This window comes from Carcharhinus amblyrhynchos, chromosome 24 (assembly GCF_965287045.1).
Source record: "Carcharhinus amblyrhynchos chromosome 24, sCarAmb.v2.hapA, whole genome shotgun sequence".
Lineage (NCBI taxonomy): Eukaryota > Metazoa > Chordata > Chondrichthyes > Carcharhiniformes > Carcharhinidae > Carcharhinus > Carcharhinus amblyrhynchos.
Window position 1 is genome coordinate 10,503,198 of NC_137347.1, and position 21,869 is coordinate 10,525,066.

A 21,869-nucleotide genomic window follows, 5' to 3' on the forward strand; every position below is an offset into this window, starting at 1 on the left:
TGATAAGCTTCATTGTTTACTGCAAATACCTCTCTCCGTTGAGAAGCTTTGCTTTCTATGTCAACCATACACAATCAAAAAGATATACGACTCACCAGGAAGTTCTAATCCAATTGTTTCTCAAGAAGAATTAAGTAGTGCAGCAGCCCTGAACTGCAAATGTTTGAGTGGCATACTTGTGGAAAAGAATCAAATACAAGCCATTCTTGATGCCTTAACGCCAGCAACTGGGAGTGAAATTGTCCTTTAAGGCAATGGAAAGGAGTGGAGTTTCAAATTTGGCTGTTTTGTTTTAATATAAAATACAGGTTGCGGAGAACCTGATAAACACGAGTTGGGAATGAGAGTGGGTTGGCAGGCAATGTAAACTTTAAAGCAACATTGGGCACCTAAAATTGGAATTATGTTTATTTATATTATCATTTTGGGCATTCTGTCAGAATCATTGCATTTGATCCTACATGCCTCAATAGCATGATGATCTTAGATTCTTATTTCTGTTAAAGGCCATCCGGAAAAAAACATTCTATTATGAGACTAAAGTGTAGACCTGCCAAGGACCTGTATGCGAGCACAGTCTTTGTATAAGGACATGGGACAAAGACCTCCAGTGAGTCGCACAACAGCTGACGCGAACAAACATTAAGTATGGTTTGCCGATAATAAAGAAATTGAAAATAATTGAAAAACAGGATTTATTTTGCCTTTACAGTTAACTCATACTCAAATGATTGGTTCTGAGATGATCGGGTGGAAGATTTACTGCTACTGATAATAATTGTGATTTCATACTGGAATTAAACATAAGCTGCGAATGTATGCATGCATGAGTATATGTATGCATCTGCATGAGAGAAAGTGTTGAATGGAGGGGAAACTTGCATGAGTTGCAATCAATCACTAAAACCATTACAAAATACTTGTAAGAGATGTATTACACGTAGATTCAAAGAACCTTTAAAGCTTTGATTGAATACTAATAACGAACTACATGTGCACTGTCCTACCACAGTGTGTGAGAGTACTCTGAAGATTAATGGGCCCATCCTCCACTCAGCCTTGTGTGATCTGCACCCCATTATTGTTTAATATAGACATTATTCTAAACTTCAACCAAGTAATACAACTTCCCGTGCCTTGTGTCAATGTCTGATGTAAGCAGAACAACATTTTGTTCCCTTGCTCAGCTTTAAGGGGAAGGAGCCGCCTTGGGGTATTGGCATTGGACCAGTAACCCATGGGCTCAAGGTAATGCTCTGGGGACCAAGGTTCAAATCCCCCCAAGGCAGATGGTGAAATCTGGATTTGGATAAAAATATGGAATTAAAAATCTAATGATGACAATGAAACCATTGTCTGTTGTTATAAAAGAAATTTGTTTCATTAATGTATTTTAGGGACGGATATCTGCCATTCTTACCTGGTCTGGCCTACATGTGACTCCAGAGCTACAGCTGACTCTTTTTAAAATAAAAGCCCTCTGAAATACACTTAGCTCAATGATAATTAGGGACAGACAATAAATGCTGCCCTAGCCAGTGAGATCCGTGTCCCCTGAGCAAATAAAAAAAAGATCATGCACCATGCCTTCTTTTTATTTGGAAAGAGAAATAGTTAACATCAGCACTAGAAAGGTTTACTCAATTCCCCTATATCATTTCTCCCTCTCTTTAGTTCTGATGGAGAGCCAAATAGACTCAAAATGATCATTGTTCTCTCTCCCTACAGATGTTGCCAGACCTGCTGAGCTTTTCCAGCATCCTGTTCTTGTTTCAGATTCCTATATTTTGCTTATTATCCCCTATATCATTGTGGCTTTCAATGGGTACCTCTATTTGTCAAACTAATACTTTAAATGGTGCAGTGTTGAAAGGAGATCATTTTTTCCCCTTTTATTTTGCCACTTTCTTGAATGCTCTGGATTTGCGAATGCTGATTCACACTGCTGTACCATAACTAAATGGCTAAGCTTCATGGGTAATCTGGAGCAGTCAATATCAGTGGCTCACTGATCATTGGCACTGCAACCAATATTCACAGAAGTGGGGCTTTCTAGGATGACCCAGTTTGGGCCACACCAAGTGTGAGAATCTACGGTTAATATTCTCCTGAAAGGTCAGAGGGATTTGGCAGGGAATGGGGTTATGGGGAGGCCAGTGGTAGGTCTTTATCACTATGGCAGATGAAATCCACCAGCATAGCACAGACTGTGGACCCCAGGACATATCATTCAGGTTTACAAATTTCATTGCATCTCACCATTAGGAGAAATGCACTTTTACAGGTGCATTATAAAATAACCAATTTATAAAGTGCAAGAACCCCCAAGTTGCTGAAGTTTAAAAAGTACAGTCTGTCAAAGTAGGAAATGCATGGTAGACTCTACTGTAACATCTGAAATCAGACACCACGGGCAGGATGTTACAGCCTTACTTGTCCTGAAACCACGGGATCCCACCCAATGTCAATGGATCTTTCCATGGTCCACCCCCTCACCTGCTTCCATTACTGTGGCAGGCTGCACTGTAAAATTGCAGATCACCATTTCAATTGGCAGTGAACTATGTGAATAAATATTAAGATAAAAAGAAAATTATACACAATTTATTCAAATGTGTGAGAGCATTAAGGATGAAAATCATTAATAATGGATCATGGCAGGGGTTAAGGGATTAGGATTTTAATGATAATGTCAACAATCATAGCAATTAGCCAAACTTGTCTCAATGATAAAGAATTAGAAAGATTTTTTTTGTCTCAAACATATGTTGCTGCTTGTATCCAGAAACGAAGCATAACTGGATTGATTCCACAGATGAGGGGTTTGTCTTACAAAGAGAGATTGGACAGTTTAGGCCTCTACTCCCTGGAGTGTAGATGATTAAGAGATTGAGATCTAATTGAGGTCTACAAGATAATAAGGGGGATTGACAAAGTAGACATGGAGATGATTCTTTCTGTTGTAGGGGAATCTAGAACAAGAGGTCATAGTTTTAGGGTAAGGGGTGGCAGATTTAAAACAGAGAGGAGGAGAAATGACTTCTTTCAAAGGGTGGTGAAGGTGTGGAATCCCAGAGCATGGTGGATGACGAAACATAGGAAGACAACTTAGTTTGAAGGGTTATGGCAAACAGGCAGGAAAGTAGAGTTGAGCCTGAGATGAGATCAGCTATGGTTATATTAAACGGTGGAGCAGGCTCGAGGGGCAGGATTACCTACTCCTGCTCTTAGTTTTTATGGTCCATTTCCCTCCTTACCTTTATCTCCATCTCTCTTTGTCTCTCCTTCTCGTATCACTGAGAAGAATAATAAAGGTCCAATCGATGAATGCTCTCTCTGACTTCCTGACCAATGACAAAGAATTCAATCCACTTTGCAAATGCCAACATTTATAATTACCCCAATGACAGAGTTACAATATAAGCTGTTTTAACATTTACAATAAGCATTGGGGAAAATAAGTATGCAGGGAAATGTGAAACAGCTCAACTTAAATGTTTGCTAAGTCAATGAGACCAACTATGCAGCCTGGGCTTCCAATATAAGCTTGTTCAGATCTGGACAACAGTGGCGTGCTTGGATGCAGCCATGTCAGATGTGCTTGTAATGGTTCAACCTGGCATCAGACAAAAGGTTAGTCCCATTGCTTCTTGCTGGCATTCCATGTCCCAAGGATTCAGTGCGTTTCCTGGATCAATCTCCAACCAGCTACACTATGGGAGGCAGTGAGATATTGTCAGTCACGATAGACCGAAAGCTGTCTGTGATTTTGTTAAAGTTTACTTAATAGTGTCACAAGTAAGGCTTACATTAACACTGCAATGAAGTTACTGTGAAATTCCCCGAGTCATCACAGTCCAGCGCCTGTTCAGGTCAATGCACCGAACTAGCACGTCTTTCAGGCTGCGGGAGGAAACCGAAGCACTCGGAGGAAACCCACGCAGACACGGGGAGAATGTGCAAGCTCCACACAGACAGGGACTCAAGGCGGCAATCGAACCCAGGTCCCTGGCATTGTGAGGCAGCAGTGCTAACCACTGTGCCACCGCGCCCATTGTGTGCCTGTGCCATTGGTAACTTAAAATGAATGCAAGGATTTATATATATAGATATACAAACAAACCCAAGGGGTAATTATTTTTTAAGAAAAGCCAACACATACTCGAGAGACTACCCCTAGTTAGCAGATAGTTCTTTGGTAATTTTTACTGAATTAAAATTTTTTTCACATGGTAAAATCCCTTCAAAACCATCATTTCATAAAAAGGCTACCATTTGTTCTTTCTGTTAATCAAGCACAAATTAAACAATTAGATAAAAAACTGGACACAAAATATGAAAACAACTACATTTTGTATACTCTGCTCGTCATCTTGATGTCTGTTTAGTCCTTTCCAGTTTGAGTTTTGTTCCCCCTCCCCCCCAACCCCACCCCTGGCATCCCCTCCCTCCCCCCTCTTCTTTACCACCACCCCCAGTCTCGCAGTTTTGTGGAGGCACCATTCACTTCCAGCTCTGTCTATTAAGTCTCTCCCAATGGCAGAAAGGAAGCACAGCACTGAGGTAAAAGATAAAGGAGTAACAGCTGCCGAGACATGACAGTAACTTTCCATGCTGTGAGTTAAATGGTCAACTGCACCCTTGAATGAACGTACTGTGTGCAGCGCTCTTGAAATCAATATCCACGGATGCTTCCTGTCCGAGTCAATACCTGTAGCTGACAGAATGAGTGCTGTTATTGCCATGCTGGAGGTTTCCACCAAGGTGTAATTGCATTGTTGAGACTTCATTTCCTCTATTGTCTTGGCCTTGCTGCCCACTGCCTTGTTACATTTCTTCCAATATATCAGCACTGAAATTTCGCACGCGTTTAGTGTTTGGAGTCTGATGTCCCCTGCTTGTCCTGGTTCAAGTTTCAGAAACACTACCTGCAGCCTTGTGCTGTTTTTTTATGTTTTTTTTATTCCATGCGTTTCATATTGCATTGTCCATGCTCTGGGGTACTTTTGCCATTTTTTTTGTTTGAAACACCTTCGACGTCCAACAGGCCCTGTCTCTGAAACAAAGCTCCAGCCTCTCTCCTCTTTCAGTGCTAGAGCGCGCCTATTCTGCTCCCAGCACAGGCTGCGTGTCTCCTAGGGGAACACTGGGGTCAGCCCAGTGTTGCAGGTCATGTTGTCCTTCCCGGGCAGTCGTCGGTCGTTGAACGTGTGCATGTTGATCACCGCCTCGGTCTTCACCATGACTGGCGCCTGAGGCTTGTGTTTCACTCGCCGTTGGCACGTGAGGGATAACCGAAGTTCCTGGGCCATGGTGCTGCACAAGGATCTCTGGGAAAATATCAGTCACACATTTGATGATGCTAGTTAGACATCCCATCTTACTTTTCAGCAGAATAAAATTATGAATGGAACATTTGGAATACTAATGGAATATTAAAATCCCCATACGTAGCTTTTGGCCATATTGAATAATAAAAGTTTGTCACAGGATTAAATAGAAACAGAAAAGAAATGTCTTCTTAAAACTATGGTCAGCTATCATAATCCTTCATCATTACATGATCAAAATGTCCAGTATCTTGACCTCCCAGTGTTGTCGGAACAACTTCATAGAATCCCTACAGTGCAGGAGAAGGCCATTCAGTCCATCAAGTCTGCACCAACTAACTGGGGGGGCGGTTTAGAACAGAGTTGAGGAGGAACTTCTTCACTCAAAGGGTGGTGAATCTCTGGAATTTTCTGCCCGTTGAAGTGGTGGAGGCTGCCTCGCTAAATATATTTAAGACGCAGGTTGATAGGTTTTTAATAGGCAAGGGGATTAAGGGTTATGGGGAGAGGGCGGGAAGGTGGAACTGAGCCACGACAGATCAGCCATGATCTTATTGAATGGCGGGGCAGGCTCGAGGGGCTAGATGGCCTACTCCTGCTCCTGTTTCTTATGTTCTTATAACCGACACAGCATCTTACACAGGCCCGATCCCCATAACCGCACACATTTACCACATTAATCACCTAACCTGGGACAATAAGGGACAATTTAGCATGGCCAATCCACCTAAACTGCACGTCTTTGGAGGAAACCAGAGCACCCAGGGGAAAACCACACAGGCACAGGGAAAATGTGCAAAACGCCACACAGGCAGTCACTTGAGGTCAGAATCGAACCCATGTCCCTGGCACTGTGAGGCAGAATGCTAACCACCTCCACACAGACTGATGAGTTCAAGAAGGTGGCTCACATCTTCAAGAACAGCTAGGTGTGAATGATAGATTTTGGCCATGCTTGTGATGCCATTATTTAATAAAGAATTGGATTATTGGTGTCAGGCTCACTACGTGTCGGCTGGAATTCTCTGAATTTGTTCACCCTGCCACCAGCAAAGATGGAGAACTTGCTGCTTGGTCAAAACTCCACCCATTGCAACAGTGCTGGAGAATCCCAGTCATAGGCGAGGTTGGAGAATTCTGGTGGCTGTGTAAAAAATAACATGGAATGTGTAATATGTGAGGCTCCTAATGCCTGTGTCCATTGAAATGTCACAAATCGATATTGATTTCCTCATCATCAGTGTAGCTTGCTTTGTCCTCAATTATTAGGTAGACCGCTGGGCTGGAGAAAATATCCTCACCCGTTGACAGCATCTGTACGCTATCCGAGTAGGAGGTGGTCCAAAGAATCAGCAGACATTTTCAACCTGCTCAACTGTAAATTTTTGCTTTTCAAATCATCTCTTTTACGTCCTGGGTTTGCAAAAATTTTGCTCAACTTGTATTTGCAGGCATAATCACTGGCCTCTGAGAAGTTCAGTGTTATACAATTCACTCTTGCCCCTCAGTAAATGAAAGCAAAGGAATGCTATTCGGAAGCAAGGTTATCACAGTCTCCAAACAGCAGGTTAAGAGAGTTCTATTAACATAATATTTAACAGAGCTGCAGGCTACTTTGTTCTACCCCCTGTGGCTCATTTCTAATTAGGAACAGTCCACAACAGCAGAACTGAAATGAAGAGTTTTGTACGGGGAGGACGAGAGGCCTAGGCCAGTGTTTCATTACAATGTTGTGATGCAGCATCGCTCAAGAGGTCCTCTGGCAAGTTGGCCAGGATGACGAAATGTTAAGTCACACCAACATTCATCTGCAATGCACATTTCTTTCTGAACTTAATCAGATATATTGGTTCAATTTTTTCTGGGGAGTTAATAGCGAGTTCGTAACACTGGTAAATATTGTAGTGTAATATCTTCTTTTTGTCACTTACTCTTTTACTATCTTACAGGAAATGTGCAGACTTATTAAAGATATTAATAAGATTGAAAGAATGCAGAGAAGGTTTACAAGGATGTTGCCGGGACTTGACAAAGTGAGTTACAGAGAAAGGTTAAATAGGTTAGGACTTTATTCCCTGGAGCGTAGAAGAATGAGGGGACATGTGATAGAGGTGTATAAAATTATGATGGGCATAGATAGAGTGAATGCAAGCAGGCTTTTTCCACTGAGGCTAGCGGATAAAAAAAATCTAGAGGGCATGGGTTAAGGGTGAAGGGGGAAAAGTTTAAAGGGAATATTAGAGGGGGCTTCTTCACATATAGAGTCTTGGGAGTGTGGAATGAGCTGCCAGATGAATTGGTGAAAGCGGGCTCACTTTCAACATTTAAGAAAAACCTGGACAGGTACATGGATGAGAGGGGTGTGGAGGGATATGGTCCAGGTGCAGGTCAGTGGATTAGGCAGAGAAATGGTTTGGCACAGCCAAGAAGGCGCAAAAGGCCTGTTTCTGTGCTGTAAAGTTCTATGGTTTTACTGCAGGCACGCCAGGGGATGCTCCACTCTGGCACATTCATAGAATCCCTAGAGTGCAGAATGAGGCCATTCGGCCCATAGAACCTGCACCTACAACAATCTCACCCAGGCCCTCTCTCCGTAACACCACGTATTAGCCTGCTAATCCTCCTGACGAAAAGGGACAATTTAGCATGGCCAATCTACCTAACATGCACATCTTTGGAGTGTGGGAGGAAACTGGAGCACCCAGAGGAAACCCTGACAAACATGGGGAGAATGTGCAGACTCCACACGGTCACCCGAGGCTGGAAATATAACCCGGGTTGCCGGCGCTGTGAGGCAGCAGTGCTAACCACTGTGCCACCCATTCTGACCCATTTTTGACTTCCCCTATGCACTGTGAAATAACTTTCACTTTTTGTCAAATTATATACTGAAGGCCATTGGGCTAGTGGTTGTTGCAGTCCCTGAATTGGACTTTTACACTCGGTTATTTTTTTCATGGATACTCAGATTCTAGACATTTGCAGCACAGGATGAGTCCATTCGATCCATCGTGGCCATATGGGTCAACAATGATCTAACTGCACTAATGCCATTTTCCAGCACTTCGCCCGTAGCATTGTAGTTTATGGCAGCACATCTGAATATCAAAATACTCCTTAAATGTTATGAGAGTTCCAGGCTCCACCCTCTGAGTGGAGAAGTTTCCCCTCATCTCCTCTTCTCCCTTTTACCTTACATCAATGGTCCCTGGATATTGACCCCTCTACTAATGGAATATGTATCTTCCTACCCACTCTCATCTATGCCCCTTTTTTGGTCTGTTTTGCTGTCCCTTTGTCTTTCCTTTCCACTAAACTCAACATAGATCGAACAAGGTTTGGTGTTGCTATGTTGTTGATAACATCTCTGCTGCCCTCAGACAGATTCGAGCCTCACATCTGTCAGGAGCTTAAACAGGGAACACTATCGGATAGCTACCTAGTCGCACAACGTGTCTGTCCGTGTATTGTTAGATTTGACATATTTTCATGTTGTTTTTAAGCTCGAGAACCAGAGGTGAAAGTTCCAGACAGCTGCCTGTGAGCTTAATGAATCAGTCCTGTTGCCACGGGCAACCGAGAGTTGGGGCAAGAATGGAAGTTATGGCATCAGAACAGTCCTGTTTCCAGGGAAACGGAGAAACCAGTGTCAAGAATAAAATTCTGTATGACTTCTCCTGGCTGTAATTAGGTACAAATTACTCCTTTGTTTTGCTCACTTACCTGTTCGCGTTCTGCAGTTTTTCGGAGTTTATAAATAAACTCTCCTATTGCCACAAACACCGACAGCACGAGCCCTGCTGCCAACACAATAAAGATGCCACCGATGTTTTGTATCCCGAGGGCACTGGCCTCCTTGTTCTCCTCCTCGGGGCAGCCGTTACCTCGCCACCACTTCTCCTTTATCATGTGCAGCTTGCCATCCTCCTGAAGCTGGAGAACAGCAATGGTTATCTTTTCTTTATACGGCGAGCCTGTGGACAGGGAGGGGCAGACAAAAGTTAACAGTAAAGATCAGCTAAAAAAAAAAGTAACTGATTGTACTGTCATCCGTCTTGAAAATACTGCTCCGTGGCTGTCTGCAATGAGGCAATTTGTCTAAAATTTGGCTTGCAGTCATACTAGCGATTGCGGTTTTTGGAGGCTGGTTGCAATGGCAGGGTCATCATGTACCATTAGCACTGTGTTTTGCTCAATGATTTTTGGCTAAACGCTAATGACAGCGAAGATCTGATAAGACAGCTGGATCTCAGCCAAGGCGTTTGCAAATTACATAAACATAAAAGCAAATTAATGCGGATGCTAGAACGTGAATGAAAACCAAAAGAGAAAATGCAGGAAAACCTCAGCATGTCTGGCAGCATCTGTATGGAGAGAAAAGAGCTGACATTTCTTCATCTGGACTCGAAACGTCAGCTCTTCTCTCTCCTTACAGATGCTGCCAGACCTGCTGAGAGTTTCCAGCATCTTCTCATGTTGCAAATTACATTCATTCAGTCGCAATCAGTCATGTTACAGTTCATGAGGCCTATAAGATGATGATGTTTTGGGTCTGTGTCTTCAGTTTACAGTCAAGATTAAAGGAAGGTCTGGATTGTTCTACTATTTTACTGGGGTAAAGGTGCATGGTATTCACACTTGCATTGAATGGTGAATGCAGCTGTAATGCCAACGAACAGACTCTGAATTTCCAAGTTCCAGAAAAATGTTGAGAATGTCTGGTTGTAAACTGTTGCACTTTAAACTGTTCATTTAGTCCCAAAACGAAAGAAGATCAGGATCTCAAGGATAGCTAATCAGCATTATTAACTGGATACATGACCCACATGCTTCATGTTGATATGGAGCAGGCTCTAGAGGTTATAAACATCAGCATACAGGCTTTCCTAAAATATCCCTAAAATATCACTGAATGTATGCACAGTTATTCTGCCAGTGTACAGGACAGAGAAAGAGCAGTTAGAAGCTGAAACTCTCCATGGTTCATTGCACTGGAATGTAGGTGGAAGTTGGTGCTCAGATTAAAAAAGACCAAATTCTTGGGTTAAAATGAAGCCGAAAGATTTGCTTAACTTGGACTACAGGGAGGATTCCCAGTAATACTCTCGCCATGAAGGACAGATCTGGGTTAGAGGTTACTGGACTGAGAAAGGGAAAAAAGTAAACCTTCTGGAACTAAGAATCATGTTAGACTGATTCTGGGAGAATTTAGTGTCTGTTTAAAGGACATTGTAATGTATATCTGTAAAATGTGTTTTTTCACTTGGGTTAAAAATAAGGGAAGGGCTGTATTCTGTTCCATGGTTCAATTTATACGTTGCCTTCAAAAGTAGTGCTTAGTCAATAGTGCTTTTTGTCTTTTGATACCGTAATTGTCTTGAAACAAACTGTTTCATCCTTCTGGTTATTAATTGGAAGCTCAAATTTATTTTTTGGACATCATCAGTCTCAAAAGAGATCATCATAGTCACTTGAGTTTCTTTTTAGGTTGTCCTTACACTGGTTGTGGTTATACTAGTGTTTATGCAAAGTCATAGCAATGTGAGATTGCATTGCTCCATTTTTTTTCTGCATTTTGCGCAATGGTTTTGTAACATGGAGTTGTACCCCATGTTTCTCATCAGTACCACGTGAAGTTAAAACTGCTTTGCATTAACCTTGTGACAGGTTACGTAGCTGACCTTGTAACTGTTGTTAAAAAAAAAAGAGAACAATCCTTTTTTATCTACTTGGATGAGTCAGGAGAGATTTCGTTAAAAATAAAATAGTTATTAGTGGACAGATTCTGCTCAACCCTGCACCAAAGGCTAGTGAAGTGTTTCATACCAAGGGGAGTTCCGATGCCGTAGCCTTTTGAGTCCATGGGACTTCCGATTTGGGTCAGGTTGCAGTTCCTCTGGGTGACATATTCAATGGTGGTTGATTCCATTAGAAAGGCATAGTCGGCACCAAGAACTCGCTGGATTCCTTCCTCGTTAGATTTAACGAGTGCTGTTTGCTGCCTGCTGCTCATGAAAGCCCACATCTTCTCAAAAGTGGAAATTTTTGATTTCTGTTGCAAAATGAACAAATAATTTTGTCAGCGGTTTGTGCTGAAATGCTTAATCATCTGTTGAATTTTTACATGACAGTTTGCGTCTGCATATAAGTGCACTTAGGGGATCAAAACAGTAGCAAATAAATGTGACAGCTGCCAGCCTAGAAATATGGACTAGAGATTTAGCTCAGGAGCTGAAAGCTGGGTATCTGTTAGCACTGTGAACAAATCCATCTCCTCCCTATTTCAACATTATTTCAGAAATTCAGATGTTTCTTCTTTTTCGATTTCTTTGGAATGATGGTTAGGTGTACACCAGTGGCATCCTCGCTGAAGGCAACCCCTTCAGTAGAGAGGAGACAGGTATTTTCAATAACTTCTCGTTCTCCGGATAAAACACTGCCAATCATAATCTCATATATACAATAAGAAGTCTCACTCACCTGATGAAGGAGCAGTGTTTTGAAAGCTTGTGATTCCAAATAAACCTGTTGGACTTTAAGCTGGTGTTTTGAGACTTCTTACTGTGCCCACCCCAGTCCAATGCCAGCATCTCTGCATCATCACGCATACAATGTATTGTTTATTGTCCATTCAGTACTATTGAAAATCAAAACTCTTTAGCTGCCTGTCAGTTGATACTTGTGTGCATGACTCTCAGTCAATCTTACAGTGAGGATGTGTTGTAGAAATATAGTACAGAAGAACCCCTATTCGATTCCTTTCCTTAACATGGCAAATGCAGCAAACGAGGCTCTCATGCTAATGCCTACACATCTCTCCAAGGGCAGCAGACGTAGAGTTACAGGTAAAAAATTACAATCTGGTTCCTTCTGTGATCATAGACATCCACCAGAGAATCAGTCGAGACCTATAAAATTCATTTCGAAAACCTTTGACCACTTGATGACCAAGCAACAGCTGACCCCAGTCTAATCTGAGAACAGCATTTGTTTCCAAGTTGTGAAAAGAGCTGGTCACCAGTTACCGTGGTAATAGGCATCAGCTGAAGTAAGCGTGAATGTATGATGCCCAACTATGGCTGATTCATTGAGAAATGAGAGGGCAATAATGATGCCCCCAATTTCAAATATGTAGAACTGAAATTTAATACAGTTTGTGTAAGTAATGTAATGCTGTAAATTGAGAATTGGCCAGTCAGGTAAATCAGTTTGTACAATGGTCTGGGTTGTACAGGTACCATTATTACCTCTTATGTGAAACTATATGCTTGGAGAAAAATAGGACCTGTTATTGGAGGATAAATTGGAAAGCTCTCAATTACTTGTGCAGGAGATTGTGATGTGCGACATCCCATATTCATTCAGTAGCATACAGTTCGCCAAATTTATGCTGCCAAATCATTGGAATGACATTTGTGCGTAGCCGGCATAACCCATTCTGCTCATTGCCTGCACACATCAGCCCCAAGAGAGGGCTATTTCCTAGTACTAGAGATCTTGGTGAAATCATAGAAACCCTACAGTGCAGGAGGAGGCCATTTGGCCCATCGAGCCTGCACCAACAACAATCGCCACCCAGGCTATATCCTGTAATCCCTCGTGTTTACCCTGCTAGTCCCCCTGACTTTAAGGGGAAATTTAGCATGGCCAATCCGCCTAGCCTGCACATCTTTGGAGTGTGGGTGGAAACTGGGCCACCCGGAGGAAACCCACATTTGCATGGGGAGAATGTGCAAATTCCACACAGACACAGTCACCCAAGGTTGGAATTGAACCCAGGTCCCTGGTGCTGTGAGGCAACAGTGGTAACCACTGTGCTACCCACTAATGACCCACTAAGAAAGTAATGAGGGAGATGAAATGGAGAAAAGATATGCTGTATGGGTCATTGGACGTCCTCCAGGCACAGGCTCAGAAGGCAGAGTCAAGAGGTCACAGAGGTGGTTTGTTCCAGGAGTATAGCTCCAAGAACATGCAAGCAGTGTGGATAAGGGTTTATTGACTCGACAGGAATGGTGAAGGTCAATAACTGTATTTTCAAATGTCATATTCAATGAACTGCATCACAGTCACTACTCAATTCATCACATCCCCATCAGTTATTTACCAACAATTTCTATCAATCAGAACTTATGTCGGACATTGATAGTTTTGCATCGCCCTCACACACACTTGGCAATGTTGCAAGCTTTATATTCACATCTCACAGCTTGCACATGCTGCCAAACTTGCAACAATGATAGCCATGTCACCTAAGAAGGTTAATTTTCTTTTATTCTTTCATAAGATGTGGGCACCACGGTAAGGCCAGTATTTATTGCCATCCCTAATAGTCCTTGTACTGAATGGCTTACTAGGCCATTTTAGAGGGTAGTTAAGAGTCGACTACACTGCTGTGCATCTGGAGACACTTGCAGGAAAGACTGAGTAAGGTGGCAGATTTCTTTTCTTAAGGGAGATTAAGGACCAGATGGGTTTTTACAAAAATTGATGGTAGCTTTATGTTCACTATTGTTGAAGCTAAGCTTTATATTATAGGAGTATTTGAATTAAATTCTACCAGCTGCAACAATAGGATTTTAACCCATCTCCCAAGGACTATTCAACTGACCCACACCTTCGACTTACAAGTAGGCTTACATTGACACTGCAATGAAGATACTGTGAAAATCCCCTAGTCCCCACACACTGGTACTTATTTGGGTACACTGAGGGAAAATTTTAACATGGCCAGTGCACCTAACCAGCACGTCTTTCAAACCGTGAGAGAAAACCGGAGCACCCGGAGGAAACCCACGCAGACACGGGGACAACGTGCAAACTCCACACAGACAGTGGCCTAAGCCTGGAATTGAACCGGGTCCCTGGAGCTGTGAGACAGCAGTGCTAACCACTGTGCCTACCCCCTAACCTGGCAACCTCCCCCTCATCCGACCTTCACTGCCACCTTGCCTAAATGACAGCCACTGGGTGGAATTCATTATTTACCAGCATATTCTGGAGAGGGTATGACAGTTGGAGGAACTAGGAGGGAGGAATGGAGGGTATGGGAGAGAGGGGGAGGGAGAAAGAGTGGGAAGATCTTGATGTGGGGCAACCTGAACATCACCAGCCAACGTTCCATGTTAGCACCAGGTATAAAAACTGCTACACCAGTATAAAAACTGGACTATGAAGAGAGACTAAATAGACTGGGTCTGTACTCAATGGAATTTAGAAGGATGAGGGGGGATCTTATAGAGACATATAAGATAATGAAAGGGATGGATAGAGTAGAGGTAGAGAGATTTTTCCCGCTTAGAAAGGATAGCAGGACTAGAGGGCACTGGGCGGTGGGGTGGGGGGGGGGGGGCGCAGTTTAGATCGGAGTTGAGGAGGAACTTCTTCTCTCAAAGGGTGGTGAATCTCTGGAATTCTCTGCCCGTTGAGTGGTAGAGGCTACCTCGCTAAATATATTTAAGTCACGGGTAGATAGGTTTTTGACAGACAAGGGAATTAAGGGTTATGGGGAGATAGAGCGGGAAAGTGGAACTGATCCATTTCAGATCAGCCATGATACAAAGAACAAAGAACAACCCAGCACGGGAAACAGGCCCTTCGGCCCAACGAGCCCGCGCCGCCGCATCACCCTACACCTATTCTACCCTGCATGTCTACGAATGGGACCCTACTCAGTCAGATTCAGGGAAGAAATAGTGTCAATTTGGTAAAAACCGATTAGCCTAAGAGCACATCTTTGGGGTGTGGGAGGAAACCGGAGCGCCCGGAGGAAACCCACGCAACCACAGGGAGAATGCGCAAACTCCCACAGACACAGGCCCAAATCCATGTATCTGCACAGCTAGCAGTGCTAGTCACTGAGCTGTTGCGGCGCCCGTCTACCGGTCCAGGATCAAGCACACACACTGACACGAAGTACTAGGCCACTCCTGGACTTCCAAGAGCAGCCCACGCACGACCCACCGTGTGCATGCCCCTCGCTTGACACGAGGTGGACCTCCACCTGTGGAATAAAGACAAAAAATATTAATCATACAGCCTGCCCTTCCGGTGTCTCCCGAGGTTTAACCCTATTTAATAGCCCCTACCATATCCCTCCATTCCCGTTTCACTCATATGCCTATCTAACTGCATCTTAAACGAGTCCAACGTTCCTGCCTCCACCGCCCTACTCGGTAGCGCATTCCAGACCCCCACAACTCTCTGCGTAAAGAACCTTCTTCTTACCTCCAAATTATACCTCCCCCCCCTCACCCTTAAGTGATGACCTCTCGTGTTCGTACCCAGTCTAGGGAGCAGTCTCTCACTATTAACTCTATCTATTCCCTTCAGTATCTTATATACCTCTATCATGTCCCCTCTCAATCTCCGTCTTTCCAAGGAGAATAGCCCCAGTCTCTTCAATCTCTCCTCGTAACCCAGTCCCCCCATGCCAGGCAACATCCTGGTAAACCTCCTCTGCACCCTTGCCAGAGACTCCACGTCCTTCCGGTAGTAAGGTGACCAGAACTGGACGCAATACTCCAAATGCGGTCTAACCAACGTTCTGTACAACTGAAGCATTAGACGGCAGCTTTTATACTCTAAGCCCCTTCCTATAAAGGCTAACATCCCATAAGCCTTCCTAACAACGTTCTCCACTTGTGACGCAACCTTCATGGATTTGTGAACCTGCACTCCCAGGTCCCTCTGTATGTCTATACTCCTAATCGGCCTACCTTTTATCACATAGCTCCTCTCTGCATTATTCCGTCCAAAATGCATCACCTCGCATTTGTCAGGATTAAATGCCATCTGCCACCTATCTGCCCACTGCACCAACCTATCTATATCCTGTTGTATCACCTGACAATCCAGTTCCGTACCCGCCAACCCTGCCATCTTGGTGTCATCAGCAAACTTGCTGATCACACCACCTACGCCCTCTTCCAAGTCATTTATGTAGACTACAAAGAGGAGAGGTCCCAGTACTGAGCCCTGCGGCACACCACTGGTCACTGGCCTCCAGCCCGACAAGGTACCCTCCACAACTACCCTCTGTCTCCTATTTCCCAGCCAGTTCTCAATCCACCTAGCTACCTGGCCTCGTATCCCATGCGCCTTAACCTTCTCTACCAGCCTACCGTGAGGGACTTTGTCAAACGCCTTACTGAAATCCATATAGATGACATCAACGGCTCTCCCATCGTCAACCGTTTTTGTCACCTCCTCAAAGAATTCCACCAGATTCGCAAGGCAAGACCTCCCTCTAACAAAGCCATGTTGCGTATCCCTAATCAGATCGCAACGCTCCAAATGCTCATACATCCTACCCCTAAGTATTTTTTCCATTAACTTCCCTACCACCGATGTCAAACTCACCGGCCTATAATTCCCAGGGTTATCCCTACTACCTTTTTTGAACAACGGGACCACATTTGCTACCCTCCAGTCTTCTGGGACCTCACCTGTGTCCAAAGAAGAGACAAAGATGTGCGCCAGAGGCCCAGCAATTTCATCTTTCGCCTCCCTAAGCAGCCTGGGATAAATACCATCAGGCTCCGGAGCTTTATCCGTCCTTACGCTACCTAAAAGCCCTAGCACTTCCTCTCTCGTAATAACTATATCCTGCAACTGAACCTCCGTTCCCTCCAAGAGACCGCACGATTCCGAACCCCTCTCCTTCGTGAATACCGACGCGAAGTATTCATTCAGGAGCTCCCCCATTCCCTCCGACTCAATACACAACTCTCCACTCTTGTCCCTAAGAGGACCAATTTTCCCTCTAACTACTCTCTTGCCTCTAATATAGGAATAAAATGCCTTAGAATTTTCCTTAATCCTACCAGCCAAAGCCATCTCACGCCCTCTCTTCGCCCTTCTAATTCCCCTTTTTAGCTCCCTCCTACTCTCTCTATATTCCTCCAGCGCACACTCCGTACCCATTTGTTTTGACCTAACATACGCCTCCCTCTTCTTCCTGACCAAGTCTTCAATATCCCCCGTAATCCACGGCTCTCTAATCCTACCTTTCCCATCCTTTCGCTTAACCGGAATGATCTTATTGAATGGTGGGGCAGGCTCGAAGGGCTAGATGGCCTACTCCTGCTCCTATTTCTTATGTTCTTACAGCCTATCACCCTGGTGAGTTATAGATGACAAACCTACTGGTTGACTGTTAACACCTGTTATACAGATAATTGCTTTTTTCTGCTCCTAGGTCATACTGTTTTCTGTGAGTTTGACACATTTATTTGACTGGCATTCCTGCAGAGATGATAAAGTATTACTTCATGTTGTCTTTGACAAAAGTTTGAGAAATATTGGGTCCAAAACTTCCAATCAGCATCAAAACCCATGTTTCTGACATTGATCTGACTGAAAGCTACTCACTGCATGACCTGCACGTGTTAAAGAGGATCCAACTTATGATCCATGCACAAAACAGATATGGGATCATCATAAGCATGCACCTTATTTGGAAGGGGCATTACACTTATGAAAAGCCATGTGGAGACAGCTATGTTTTCTTTGTTTAAAAGATCTGCCAAGGACTGCGCGCAGGCAGTTCCATCAAAGGCATCAGAAGCATCGGTTCAGCTCATCTGTGAAGCAGATTTAGGAATACACTGCGAGCCATTAGGCAGCCAGAATATATAATCTGTGCCAGTTTTAAAAAAATCCCTTGAGAACCAACCTCCTAACTATTTAACGGCACGAAAACACACAACCCACTGTGAACCCTTCACTTTAAAAGATGCTGGACAGAATCTGACCAAAAAATGGTGAAGTGCCAGGTTGTGACTGAAAACCAATGAGGGGGGAGAGGGTGGTGGTCTTACTGGCTTGTCACACTGCCTGATCAGCGTGGCGAGCTGGTAAGATTGGGCGAGGGGCAAAAAAAAGAATCAGGTTTGTGCCTGGTTTCTTGCCTTTCACGATGTTACCAGCCTCATTCTCAGCGTAATCAGCCTTGTGCCTGGGAAGAGCCCAAAAGGGTGGAGGGCCTGAAAGAGGTGGGCACATGATGGGAGGCAGGGGCCATAACTGGGAGGGTGTGTGTGTGTGTGTGTGTGTGTGTGTGTGTGTGTGTGTGTGTGTGTGTGTGTGTGTGTGTGTGTGTGTGTGAGAGAGAGAGAGAGAGAGGGGGGTGATGTGGGTGGGTACTCTGCATCGAGAAGCAGCTGAGGGTGGGGAGTGAGAGTCTCTCCCTCAGTATTGCACTTGAATGTCAACCTTGAATTTTGAGCTCAGGTTCTGGAGTGGGACTTGAACTCACAAACCTTCTAGTAGAATCATAGAATCATAGTATCCTACAGTGCAGGAGGACATTCAGCCTATCGAGTCTGCACAGACCACAACCCCACCCAGGCTCTATCCCCATAACCTCATGCATTTTACCCTAGCTAGTCACCTCCCCCAAATTAAGGAGCAAATTAGCATGGCCAATCCAGCGAACCGCATATCTTTGGACTGTGGGAGGAAACTGGAGCACCCAGAGGAAACCCAAGCAGTCTGGGAAGAATGTGCAAACTCCACTCAGTCAGTGACCCAAGTCGCGAATCGAACCCAGGTCCCTGGCTCTGTGAGGTAGCAGTGCTAACTTCCGTGCCACCCCAGACTCAGGAACATACTGTGAGACATCAGGCAGTGAGTTTGACAGAGAGTACAATCAACTGACTCATAGCTGATATACTGAAATCTTGATGCATGATTATTAGATCATAGGAAAATTCTTTATTTTCTGTTTTAAGAAAGGCAACAGCCAGTTCATTTAGTTGGATTACTGTCTCTTCTTAAAAAGTGAACTAAGAAATTTCAAACAAATGTTGTACAGTAAGATTTCAATTGCAATATATTGTTATTTAGCTGTATTTTGAGGAATTATTAAGATTGACAGGTGTAACACAAACATGCATGGCATGACCACACTACTTGCACATGGCATGTATTGGGTAACACATTGCCCTTTTGCAATTGAGGAATGAAGGATTTCTAAGCAAGGCACTTCTTTCTGTAAAGGTGGATGTCATTTTAAAATCTGAATCATGTCCCGCACATATCATGATGACATGTAAATAGTCCTCTTATTGAATGGATGATAATTCATGAGTGATTTATCACAATAAAATTACAGATGTCTTGAAGCAGAATAAATTGGTTATATTGCTTCCCATTGTGCACACAGTTTGTGCCAATCATGATTAACAGATAGCAAAGAAAAAATCATTTATTTTGCACATTAATCCATCTTCCCCACTGGAACTATTTAATTACAAAGGATGCTTCAATAACTTGAGTGATTAAGTTGTTCCGCCAACTAGCATGTTCATTGGCTGTGATGGAAAAGGAGATTGGAAAAGAAGATGACAGTCAGACTAATGTTATAACAAGTCGACCTTAGTCATTGGAATAAGACTCAACGATAAGATACAAGCCAGCCTGATTTTCTTCTTTATTCCAATAATGTTACAAATAATCTTTCCTAATGTTAAGGACAAACAAAATGGGGCAATTCTCTGCTCCTGCTTGCTGCAGGTGAGTTACATGCTGACCCATTCAATCGGGTTTGAAGGATAGAATGGGAATAGTGCCAGGAGTTAAGCCCATTACTATTCTTTGGCCCCGCCAGACCCCATCAGGTTCCTAGCCAGAGCAGGCGGGAACCCATGAATACATTTAATGGTTAGCATTGCTGCTTCACACTGCCGGGGAACGGGGCTTGATACCTGGCTCGGGTCATGTCCATGCGGAGTCTGCATATTCTCTCCACGTCTGCATGTTTTTCCCAGGTGCTCCAGTTTCCTCCTACAGTCCTAAAGATGTGTTCGTTAGGTGAATTGGACATGCTAAATTCTTTCTCCGTGTACCCAAACGAGTGCAGGAGTGTGTCAAGTGTGGAGGTATTTCACAGTAACTTCATTGAACAAGTAAGCTACTTGTGCCATTAATAAGTAAGCTTAAATAAATAAACTTATCTTATTACTCGGTTTGAAGCTCCGTGCTATGCTGCCAATTCCTCCCCCCCCCCACAACACACACACACACACACACACACACACACACACACACACACACACACACACACACACACACACACACACACACACACACAGTGTGTGTGCCAGTGGCCACCAGACAGTACAGGTTCTGGCAAATGTGGACCTAGTCCTTGGTGCCTTGGGCTCTGGAAGTGGGGCGGGGAGAGGAGGGTGGAGTTGGAGTGGCAAGGAGCTAAGTTCTCTGCCCCTTTGCCTCGAGTACTTCTCCTTTCGCCAAGCTGCTCATTGAGCCCCATTCTTTAAACACTGCATTTTTTCAAGTCTTTGAGCCTTCCTAGAAAGCTCAAGTACTTTGGAAATCTTTGTTTGCATTCAATTTTATGCTCCAGAATCTTTAAATAGCTTCTTGATTGACAGGTCCAGGCTATTAGACATAGGCAGGAACTTTGTTTCTATTTCCCTTCATGATTCAATACTTCTGAAATAAGTGCAGTGTTTAGAAACTTGTTTTGATTCACAGGTTTGGGCTATTTTACAGCAGCCAGGAGCTTTCACTTCCTCTTTTCAAACCATAGTGTTTATAAACATGCTTGCTCTTAACTGCCGCATTTATAAATAGGCTAGTTCTTTGATCTGAAGAAATTGGTTGACATTTTTATTTCCGTGGTGAGCCTTCTTCAACCACACATGCTGGAATAACGTGCCTGTACTGGAGGTAGCTTCCAGCCTTGGCCACTCTGGCAGTGACATCCTGGCAATGACATCCTGGCAGTCATTGCAATGCCAAGGTATCACTGACAGGAGCAGTGCAAGGTTGGCATGGCTAAGGGAGGTCTTGAAGGGGATGCTGAGGGGTACAGAGCCTCAGGAGACTGTCTTGGTCAGGGGAGGGGAGGTGAGGCCTCTGGCGTGTGTTGAGGAGGGTTGGGTTACCTTCATGCCTGCAAGGTGTGACGGGAGAGAGGGGTGTGACTCGTTCTTTCAGTGGTGGGGATGGCTGTCCCTCTGTGCTGAGGGGTTGGGGTTGCTCCCCTTGTCAGTGGTGGTCAGTGATGGGGGGCGGGGGGGGAGGTGGAGGGGAGCTGTGTTACATGGCCGTTGTGGAAGGAGGTCTGTCCAGGAATGCTGAGATCTTTCAAAAGGGTGCCCGATCTCCATGAAACTGGAGGCTCTGACGTGTTTTGTTCATTTTTTGATGGGAGAATCACATCCAATGAGTTGTGGTCTGGAACACTTGCTCTTAAAGAGTAATGGAAACAGATTCAATAGTAACTGTCAAACACAAACTGGAAAACCTGAAAAGAAAAATGTGTAGAGTTAGGGAAAGAATGGGGGAAACGGGACTAATTGGTTCACTCTTTGAAACAGTAGTAAAGGCATAATGGGCTGAATAGCCTCCCCCTGTGCTGTATGATTCTATGCTTGCAAATGGGGTAGCGTAATTTTATTATTTGCAATTCAGCCACCAATGGCCGTCACTCCAACTCAGGTTCAGAAGTTGGGATGTTCACGATTACAGGGAGGTCAGTATCATTCAATGCTGCTCAGACATAAGCAT

General features: G+C 44.0%; 1 protein-coding gene across 1 annotated transcript in view; it reads right to left on the bottom strand.

Moving 5' to 3' along the window:
• Positions 1-4,473: 4,473 nt before the first annotated feature.
• LOC145358010 (glutamate receptor ionotropic, kainate 3-like) overlaps positions 4,474-21,869 on the bottom strand; it is a 475,535-nt gene continuing 458,139 nt past the window's right edge. The window contains exons 14-16 of the mRNA XM_080211688.1: positions 11,157-11,382; positions 9,054-9,304; positions 4,474-5,330 (exon numbers count right to left, since the gene is read on the bottom strand). Of these exons, the coding sequence (XP_080067814.1) occupies positions 5,136-5,330; positions 9,054-9,304; positions 11,157-11,382 (672 nt within the window). The 3' untranslated portion in view covers positions 4,474-5,135. The remainder of the gene's footprint in view (positions 5,331-9,053; positions 9,305-11,156; positions 11,383-21,869) is intronic.